General features: G+C 43.6%; 1 protein-coding gene and 1 pseudogene across 2 annotated transcripts; both read left to right on the forward strand.

Annotated features, from left to right (window-relative positions):
- The first annotated feature begins 2,168 nt into the window (after nt 1-2,168).
- On the forward strand, nt 2,169-6,385 carry LOC136499966 (protein trichome birefringence-like 10; annotated as a pseudogene).
- A 138-nt stretch (nt 6,386-6,523) lies between these two features.
- LOC136501337 (peptidyl-prolyl cis-trans isomerase FKBP42-like) lies at nt 6,524-10,118 on the forward strand. Of its 2 annotated transcripts, XM_066496845.1 has the most exons (8): nt 6,551-6,679; nt 6,845-6,927; nt 7,032-7,211; nt 8,001-8,090; nt 8,488-8,672; nt 8,821-8,943; nt 9,028-9,180; nt 9,557-10,118. In XM_066496845.1, exons 2-8 carry the CDS (start codon nt 6,873-6,875, stop codon nt 9,881-9,883), a joined length of 1,113 nt encoding a protein of 370 aa, XP_066352942.1. In that variant the 5' UTR covers nt 6,551-6,679; nt 6,845-6,872; the 3' UTR covers nt 9,884-10,118. The 2 variants fall into 2 exon arrangements, with proteins under 2 accessions (XP_066352943.1, XP_066352942.1); XM_066496846.1 differs by lacking the exon at nt 6,845-6,927 and having other exon boundaries at nt 6,524-6,679.
- Nucleotides 10,119-10,350: the final 232 nt, after the last annotated feature.

Consider the following 10,350-nt stretch of genomic DNA (forward strand, 5'->3'; position numbering starts at 1 on the left):
GATAAGGGTCGCTTGCTTAGGAGTCAAGTAAACCTCTCTATACAAGGAGAGGGGATGTATCAATCTAATCAAGCAAGAATTAAGAAGGAAATTCCTTCCCTCTTGCTCGGCCGTGGGCAAGGCCCTCGGCCGGCCGAAGGGATTTCCTTCTTAATTCTTGCTTGATTAGATTGATACATCTCCTCTCTTTATATAGAGAGGTTTACTTAGACTCCCAAGCAAGCGACCATTATCTCTAATTAACCCTAACACTAATGGGCTATACATCCAGCCCAGACCCAATAGACCCCTACCATACTCTAACAAAACTTCTTGGATTATGGACTTAGTAGTATTATGTGCTTCACTTGGTGACAATTCTTTTTAGATGTGAATGATCTTTATTAAGATCACAGTGGTATCACCTTCAGTTAGTTCTTATATCAGTAATTTCGTAGAGAAATAGCTATCTGATCCATACGTTCAAGATTTTTTTTTTCATTATTGTTCCTTTTCTGTTTAATTTCTTTATAATATTTTTTTTGTTGAAATGTGATCATGAAGATCAAGAATTCACCTTTCAATTTCAGACTTAATGTACTTCACACTTTTACCAGTGATGTGGCAGCACTTCTAATTCTTTAATATTAGTACCTAGTTATCCACACCCATGAGGTCATGGCATATATTCATATATATGATTTGCTGTTAGCTATTGGAGAAAATGGTGCGATCCTGAATCTGTTAAATCATACTTTATAACACCTTTTTTTAGAAAAAAAAGCATCACATTTTCTGATAACCATAGTTGAATCTTATGCCTACTTGAAGCTGACTTGCTGTTATGTGTTAAATCAGGGGTGCCTACTTCCAAGAAGGTGATGAGGTGGAAATGGATAGGACTGTTACTGATGCATACCGAAGATCAATACAGACATTGTCCGATTGGCTTCACAGAGAAGTTAACACAAGCAAGACCCATGTCATCTATCGTACATATGCTCCTGTGCATTTCAGGTCTGTATAATTGCTCAGTTAGCAGTGAGTCCGTGATCAACCTGCCTCATCTGTTTCCTTTCTCAAGAATGATCAGATAGTGTTTGAGATTCTTTTATGATATGTTCAAAGTAAATCATATTACTGTGAAAAGTGCTTGAAGCCTTTAGCAGCACTCATATTTTCCTATTCATTATTCTGAAAGCTATATCAAAATACATTATTAAGATGTGTTTTCCAGTGAATATGTCAAACTGTTTCTTTAATCAAGTAGACATTTGGGATTTCCAATCGGTGAACGGTTCCGGCACCAGCTTTTGGAGGAGCCCTACCAAACGCACAAGTCAAAACCGGCTTCGTGTGCGAAGCCCATCCGAAGCCGCATGCCAATTTGTACTGGACGGCCGGAGCTGAAAATACCCAGCTCCCTGCAGCTCCGCCCCATCCACGCAAGCACTAATACCAAATTGCCCATGAAATCCACCGAAATCACACCCCCAAAATGCCACCCCAACTCACTACCCTACCACCTACCTCGCCTGTAGAGCAGCGCCATGGCCAACGGCGTCGCGCGGGGCGCGACGGTGGAGCGCCGAGATGAGCTCAGCGACGGCATCACGCGGGGCCGCTGCCACCAACCAGCTACTCCCGTGCACCGATTTCCACCGCAGACGAGCTCCCCATCTTCTAGACGACCGATTCCACCACGTCCCTATCTCATCCACTAGCTCCTGCGCCGCTGAGCTGAGGTTCAGGAGCTCGACCATGGCCGGCCAGGAACAGAGAGCAGAACGCTCTCTTCTTATCCACTCCTCACTCTCTCTCACCCGTGTCTCTCTTGGGCCTAAAAGGCCGTAATTCTCTTGTGAAGCCCACTAAATAATATGGACCAGTGTGCTCCGTAGTCCAATGACTCAGCTAGACAAATTATTTGTTAATCTAGAGTTCCTATTCTTATTTTTCATTAAACAGGGCAAACATAAAACTCATACATATACAACTGTACAAGTAAGGGAGGGTTATATTGGACATTTGAACTCTCCCATCTATTTATAAAAGATATAAGCAGCTGTTTTGTTAAATATTTTTTTTAAACAGCTTTAACTCCGCTAGAGAAGCTGCTCCACCCGAGAAACTACAGCTGGAGCTATTTCGATGACAGCCACAACCACCACAGGCCTACCAAATCAGCCATGAAAGCCAACCGTAACGAATGAACTAGGCATAAACAGATTCGCCTTCCCCACGCCAGTCGCCATCTCCTAAATCTGCCTGCCCAACTCCACCTCCTGCACGCGGGCGCACGTCAATCACGCAGCGCACGCGGCACGCACCGCTCCTCTGACTAGCCACTACTAGACCCCCAGGCTGCAGGTGCCCGCGCGGCGGGGCGAAGGGGGGCGACACACACCGAGGCCCGAAGCACCAGGGCGCGGAACCAAGAAAACCTTTGCCCCTGCTGTCGGATTCCGTTACTGGTTCCGCTTCCGGAGGCGGCGGTGGCGGCGGCCGCGCTGCTGGTGCTGCTCTGCGCCGCCTCGCTCCGCTGCTCGTCGGGCGCGCTGGCGGCGGCGCCCCGGAGGCTCTGGGCCGGCGGGGTCTCCATCGCGGCCGAGGCAGAGGCTGCGGAGGCTCAAACGCGAAGGAAGGTGGCGGCGGCGGCGGCGGCGGGTAATGATGAGGAGTGCGACCTGTTCGACGGGGAGTGGGTGCGGGCCGACGGCGGATAGCCGCTCTACGACTCCAGGGACTGCCCCTTCCTCGACGTCGGCTTCCGCTGCTCCGAGAACGGCCGCCCCCTACACCAAGTGGCGGTGGCAGCCGACGCGCTGCGATCTCCCCAGGTGGGTTGGTCTGGATTCGTTACTTGCTTCTTCCTTTCCTCCATTGGCGGTTGCCCCGCCTGCCTGCTGGATTCGGGGGTGTAGTTGAGAATCCACTAGAGCGTCTCCAGAACTCGCGGTAGATTTCTTAAGCTTGTCGAAGTGAAGAAACTTGGGCATCTCAGTTGAAATTTCATGCTGCATTGTTAGTGGGAATTGTTAGTTGAATCAGTCTAAAAATTTGACTTGGGCATCTCAGTTGAATTTTCATGCTGCATTGTTTTTCGAACCAGTCTAAATTTGACAGTGCTAGTTCAAACTTTCAACTTCCAACAAGGGTCCTTTAGTACTCAGGAGGACACTCCGTACGTGTCATTAGTTAGGTTTGGATCGGTGGATGCGCAATTTGCCATTAGATTATTGCAACACGAGGCTGTCGACACCACTTCAGCATGGGACTGTGTAGTGCGATTGGAAACTCGATGCCCTTTGCCTGCCACTCGGTCAGAAGGCAATGTTTATACACATAGTTAGTCCTCAAGAAGGTAGATTAATTAATCAAATAGTATTCATTCTTTAATTATTCAGTTGTCAAGACATTGCCATCTTGCAACCTGTGATGGGAAGATGGCCTCGTCCAGTTATTTCTTGACCGGATAGTATTATGCACCTCTATCTAATCTTTGATTGTAACGCTCAGCTGTTTCTGTTGACATAAAGGTTTGTTCTTATGTCCCTTATCTCTGAATTGAACCCAACATCGAATGCCACCTGTACATTACGTGTATTTCATTTCACAAGCTAGAGACTGATGGTGTTGGTTGCATGTGCTATTGACAATGTTGGTTCCACGGTGCTGGCATCATCATTGGTAGCATTGTTAATTCATTAGCCACAGTTAACACGTCCGTAGTTTGAATTGCTGATTATGAAAATTTTTTTAGACAAAGCTGCTTGTGACATTTAGTGGAATCTTACGTGTTTTATGTTCAGGGTGTGTTGAAACTGAAAGATGATACGTAATGGTTGCATATTATGATAGAGGAAATTAAAGAGGAATTACAGTGGTAACCTTTGGTGGCAATTTAAAACCTTCGAAGAAGTCTAAGAATAACTGGGATTATCAATTTCTTTCCACTTAAGTTAACCTATAATCATCACACTTTGTAGTTTGTAAGTTCATGGCTTTGTTCTAAATCATGTCTGTCTGGTGCTTGTGGTTTAGGACTGAAGAACAATCTGGAAGATCTACATTACCACTCTAGCATAATCGATGCCATTTTTTCTCACATGGTCATATTCTTTCTTTGATTTGTTAGATTTGGTGCCAAAAGCATGCTGGAGAAGCTAAGGAACAGAAGAGTAGTATTTGTTGGTGATTCGATTGGAAGGAACCAATGGGAGTCCCTACTTTGTATGCTCTCTACTGCTGTTCATAACAAGAGTTCAATCTATGAAGTTAATGGGAGTCCCATCACAAAGCACATGGGTTTCTTGATTTTCAACTTTAGAGACTACAGCTGCACTGTGGAATACTACAGATCCCCTTTTATAGTCCTTCAAGGTCATGCTCCAGCTGGAGCCCCTGAGATTGTTAAGTACACGATTCGAGTGGATGCCATGGATTGGATGTCTGATCGGGGTAAGTGGAAGGATGCTGATGTATTGATCTTCAACACTGGGCACTGGTGGAACGATGAGAAAACAATAAGGGGGCAAGGATAAACTTCTTGGATTATGGACTTAGTAGTATTATGTGCTTCACATGGCGACAATTCTTTTTAGATGTGAATGATCTTTATTAAGATCACAGTGGTATCACCTTCAGTTAGTTCTTATATCAGTAATTTCGTAGAGAAATAGCTATCTGATCCATACATTCAAGATTTTTTTTTCATTATTGTTCCTTTTCTGTTTAATTTCTTTATAATATTTTTTTTGTTGTTGAAATGTGATCATGAAGATCAAGAATTCACCTTTCAATTTCAGACTTAATGTACTTCACATTTTTACCAGTGATGTGGCAGCACTTCTAATTCTTTAATATTAGTACCTAGTTATCCACACCCATGAGGTCATGGCATACATTCATATATATGATTTGCTGTTAGCTATTGGAGAAAATGGTGCGATCCTGAATCTGTTAAATCATACTTTATAACACCTTTTTTTAGAAAAAAAAAGCATCACATTTTCTGATAACCATAGTTGAATCTTATGCCTACTTGAAGGTGACTTGCTGTTATGTGTTAAATCAGGGGTGCCTACTTCCAAGAAGGTGATGAGGTGGAAATGGATATGACTGTTACTGATGCATACCGAAGATCAATACAGACATTGTCCGATTGGCTTCACAGAGAAGTTAACACAAGCAAGACCCATGTCATCTATCGTACATATGCTCCTGTGCATTTCAGGTCTGTATAATTGCTCAGTTAGCAGTGAGTCCGTGATCAACCTGCCTCATCTGTTTCCTTTCTCAAGAATGATCAGATAGTGTTTGAGATTCTTTTATGATATGTTCAAAGTAAATCATATTACTGTGAAAAGTGCTTGAAGCCTTTAGCAGCACTCATATTTTCCTATTCATTATTCTGAAAGCTATATCAAAATACATTATTAAGATGTGTTTTCCAGTGAATATGTCAAACTGTTTCTTTAATCAGGAGTCATCTATATATTATGCAGAGGTGGTGACTGGAAGACTGGAGGGAGCTGTCACTTGGAAACTCTTCCAGATTTGACTCCCCCCGGATCGCTGGAAGAATGGGATGATCTGCTTAAACCTGTGAATGATGTTCTAGGGAACAATCTGAGACCCAAGCTTTCTGGAATTGGATATGCTGAATGTGACACAGATGACAGCTCAGCGGAAAGACAGGCCACCTCTCGGTGTACCTAAGCCCTTCAGGACCCGTCCCTCTCTACAAACAGGATTGCAGCCACTGGTGCCTGGAATGAGCTTCTATACGCCCTCGTCATGAAAAGGCATACGAAGACAGATCAGAATCTTTCCCTTTCTGGTACTATAACTCCGATCACTGGCTGATAATGATGATCTGCTAAGTGCTCCCTGTCTGAAAGTCTGAAGAGGGAGGTGGTAACTGGTAAGGTAAATGCAGCAGCTGGTCATTGGCAAAGCAAAGCTTCAAAGTCATCCTGAGCGATGGCACTGTTGATTGGTCACACACCAATCAGGTAGGATGCTTAGAATGGCGAGACACATTTCTGGATAGTGGGTGTCAGTTTGCAGGAAGCTGCAGCACCCTGCCGTGTTTGTACATGTCGAGGTTGGTGAATAGCTGAGCAGAGGTAGAAGACTGTTCAGCTTTTTAAGGAAAACCGTATGTTTCATGCGGAGGCTATTAGTGTTAGGGGCGCTACATTGAAATGATGTAAATATATAGCGGCGGCAGCGAAATTGGCAATGGTTTTTGACCAAAGCTCATTGCATGTGATTCAAGAATTTGTAAACTGCAATATTTCCTCCACTGCTCGATCTGCATGGCTCCTTTTATATTTCGTGCCTGGTGATGGTCTGTATTTTATACGGCGAAGTTTGATGTGCAAGTTGAAGCTCCTGTCCAGAGGCCTCTGTCCCAGGGTGAAGACCAGGAAAGATGATGGTTGTTAGTTGTTGCAGTAGTTGTTGTTAGCTGGGACTGGACTTGGTGGGCCGGTACGGTGGGCTCTTGGCCCAAGAAACTGTGAGACCTACCACCCCCCTCCTCTCTCGCCCTTCGCTGCGCGTACAGGTATCATCGGTCCCCACCCGCGCAGCCTAGAAGTTTCCGCCGGCCGGCCGTTTCCCGGCCAGCCACCCGCAGCGATGGCCGCCGTCGAAGAAGATTCGGCGCCTGGAGCAGCCGCCGCTGCCGCTGGTGAGTCCCCTCCTCGCTCGCGGGAACTCTCTCTCCGCCCCCACGCCACGCGTGCCCAGTGCTCCGTGGAGGTGGAGCTCCCTGTCCTCTCGTCGGTATTCTCACTTGAGCCTCTTTGTTTCGGATATCTGTCTGCGCTTTCTGTTGGGACTTGGGACTTTGAAGATTAGAGCAAGCTGGCCGCTACTTTACAATGAGGCGGTTTCGAATCCTGCTATTCACAGCTGCTGCAGACAGTTTCCTGAATTGTAATGTGGCTAGATAGTGAAATTGGACTCTGTATCGAGATGGCGAGCAATTTCTGAATCCTCATCTCTGTTTTCCTCTTGGTTCTTCTTTTTCTGATTCTCAGGCTCCAGTGATAATGAGATAACAGTGGAAGAGGCCTCTTTTGTGCATACTGAACCTCCCCAGGATGGCAGTGCTCCACCCGTGGTTTCCTCTGATATGGAGGTTCTTCATGATAAAGTTAAGAAACAAGTCATCAAAGAAGGCCATGGCAAGAGACCCTTAAAGTTTGCGACGTGCTTTGGTGAGTAATGTCATAAATGGTCCGTTCCAGTGCTTGGGATGTTGGTTTCTACTTTCTACATAAGAATAATATACTGCACGAGCCATATATTCTACTCTATAATCGTATCCCGTTTGTGTTTGTTTGCGCTGTTTCCCCCATCTAACGGTTTGGGGCAACACATATAACTTACATGTTCATCAAACTTCGTTCTCTTTCCCAGTCCCAGGATTATGATCATGAGATGCTAATGGCCTTGGTTGCTTTCAATGCGAATAGCATTTTTATAACTGAAATGGGAATACGTAGACAAGTTCTCCATGTATCTACTATCTAGACATAGGCTGCTTTCTCAACACAAACACACTAGAATACTTTGCCATGTAAGCTAGTGGAGGGCTGGAGGCTGAGTTCTAGATATTTGATACTAATTGTGCCTTCCTGTTACTCTTTTGCATTCACTGAGTACTAATATCTTTTGCTGGTACCTATTCAGTTTGTTGCTCTAATGCTGATGTTCTATTTATCAAAAGTGTTCCACATCTCGTTTCTATCGAGTAACAACACCTATTGTTTTTGTACTCTAATGATTATGTCAATTTTCAAAGTTCAGATTTGATCCCCCCCCCCCCCCCCCCCCCCCCCTTTTTTTTTTTCTCTTTGAAAGTTGCCTAATTCTGTAACCGCACGTCAATCCTTTTGCTATTGGAAGGGAGCATGCACATGTACTATGATTTAGCAACGTGACAAAGTGCTTCAAAGGAGAACAGCAGTGAATTAACTTTTTCTTTTCTAAATCTTGTGTCGCAGTGCACTATAGAGCATGGGTTCAAGGATCATCTCATAAATTTGAGGATACGTGGCAGGAACAGCATCCAATTGAACTAGTACTTGGAAAAGGTGCCACAAAAATCACTTTCACTTATTTTATACTCAGCTTTGCTCGGCTGCACGCAATTTCATCCATCAACTCCATAAATTTAAACAGCTTCGTTTGCATGCTGTTATGGTTTTCTAGTACAATGATGATGACTCTTAATGAGGATCTGAATAGCCAGTTATCCAGCCAGTAACTTGTTATGCCTGCTATTAATTGGTTAATGTGTCGCTAGATGAAAGAGTGAAATATGCATTACTCATTTCTGATTTGTACCTTTTTATGTTGCATTGCTCAGCAAGCCTACATGTATGGGTAAATAACCTGAGAATTATATGGGCATCATCAACAGTACATCAGTGTTTATCAATGATAATCGCCTATGGAGTAACTTTCTAAAGCTTTTTACTCCATCAACAGAGAAAAAGGAAATGTCTGGTTTAGGCATTGGTGTTGGCAACATGAGAAGCGGGGAGTGTGCATTGTTGCATGTTGGTTGGGAGCTAGGCTATGGCAAAGAAGGAAGCTTTTCGTTCCCAAATGTCCCTCCAATGGCAGATCTTGTTTATGAAGTTGAACTTATTGGATTTGATGATATCAAGGAGGTAGAGAAACAAAGCTCTCCCACCTCCACCCCGCATAATGCTTTAATCATTATTATTTTGAAGAGTAGGCTGATATTATTCGTATTGATTAGCATTACTTGCTTTCCTCAAGTTGGGAACTTTCAAATCATGACTAACTGTGAATCAGGGGAAAGCTCGAAGTGACATGACAGTTGAGGAGAGGATTGCAGCTGCAGACCGGAGAAAGATTGAAGGCAATGAATATTTCAAAAAAAAGAAGCTTGAGGAGGCCATGCAGCAATATGAAATGGTTAGTGGCATACTTCACTTTTGGCATGCTTATAGTTCTTTGCAGTATTCTGATTTCAGTCCTCTACTTTGTTCCTTTTTACAGGCAATTGCGTACATGGGTGACGATTTCATGTTTCAATTGTTTGGGAAGTACAGAGACATGGCCTTGGCTGTGAAAAATCCATGTCACCTCAACATGGCTGCGTGCCTTATCAAACTAAATAGATTCAATGAAGCTATTGTGCAGTGTAGCATCGTATGTTATTCTACTACGCCCATGAGAAAACTCATTCTTCAATGCATGATTTACATTCATGAGTGCATTTTTCTAGTTTGCGTAGACTTTCACATAAACTATACATGATTTTATGTTCCGGCGGTAAAAACACGTCTGTTTAAGCAACTAAGCTCATGTGGCCTACATGAATTCAGGTATCAACATGCAAGGTTCTGCGTTAGAGTTATCAAACAGCTGATTTTGCACCTTTTTCAGCTTTTTTTTTAAAAGTGCTGATTTTATGATGATTGATCAATAATCAATTGGACAATCCCATGTTCCTACTGCAAAATTACCCTTTGTCTGTAAAATTACTGATTTGATGGCCAATCCTTTCCGTTATCTTATTCTTCAGGTCTTGTCAGAGGACGAAAGTAACGTGAAAGCACTATTCAGGCGAGGAAAAGCTAAATCTGAACTTGGCCAGACAGAATCGGCCAGGGAGGATTTCCTGAAAGCGAAGAAATACTCCCCAGAAGACAAGGAGATCCTTTGGGAGCTCCGGTTGCTCGCAGAACAAGACAAGGTTCTGTACCAAAAGCAGAAAGAGCTATACAAAGGTCTCTTTGGGCCAAGGCCTGAAGTGAAACCAAAGAAGGCAAACTACCTCCCTATTTTCTGGCAGTGGCTGGTGTCCTTAATTCATTATCTGATTCGGATGCTCAAACGTAAGAATGAGTAGGGTAGTTTACCTGGAAATTGTTTAGAGTTGGTGCTTTGGATTCCATGGCCATACGACCGACCTTGTACTATAAAACTGGAATTTCTGTTGAACTTTTGATCATTTGATGATGTATTTGAGCAGTTGGGATCAAATATAGTTATTATAAACTCTTTACAATGTTGTGTATTGGCCAAGCTTGGAGCCAAAGTTCGTGCATTCTTTCAGCTGAAGTTTCAAAAAGCTTTTTATGCCAGTGAATAATACAGTTTTCACATTTTAGATTATGCTAGTAATAATACTGTTTCACTTGAGCTCTAGATTTCATTCTCCTGATGAATGCTGTTGCAACTGAAACTGCAGTTGCTCGAAGAGCACAAAAATCTCAGTTCATTGCTATGGTATTACAACCATTCTAAATTCCAACCAAAAGCCAATAGACATACTGGGACCTTCCACGGCTCTTTTGTATGGACATGGAACTGCAA

Source organism: Miscanthus floridulus, chromosome 13 (genome assembly GCF_019320115.1).
Source record: "Miscanthus floridulus cultivar M001 chromosome 13, ASM1932011v1, whole genome shotgun sequence".
NCBI lineage: Eukaryota > Viridiplantae > Streptophyta > Magnoliopsida > Poales > Poaceae > Miscanthus > Miscanthus floridulus.

What these genes read in the sequence shown, in the direction of transcription:
- LOC136501337 (XM_066496845.1), top strand. Translation starts at nt 6,873, where the DNA reads ATGAGGCGGTTTCGAATCCTGCTATTCACAGCTGCTGCAGACAGTTTC. An exon ending in CCATGCAGCAATATGAAATG is followed by an intron (nt 8,944 to 9,027) that starts GTTAGTGGCATA and finishes TCCTTTTTACAG; the next exon opens with GCAATTGCGTACATGGGTGA. An exon ending in CTATTGTGCAGTGTAGCATC is followed by an intron (nt 9,181 to 9,556) that starts GTATGTTATTCT and finishes CTTATTCTTCAG; the next exon opens with GTCTTGTCAGAGGACGAAAG.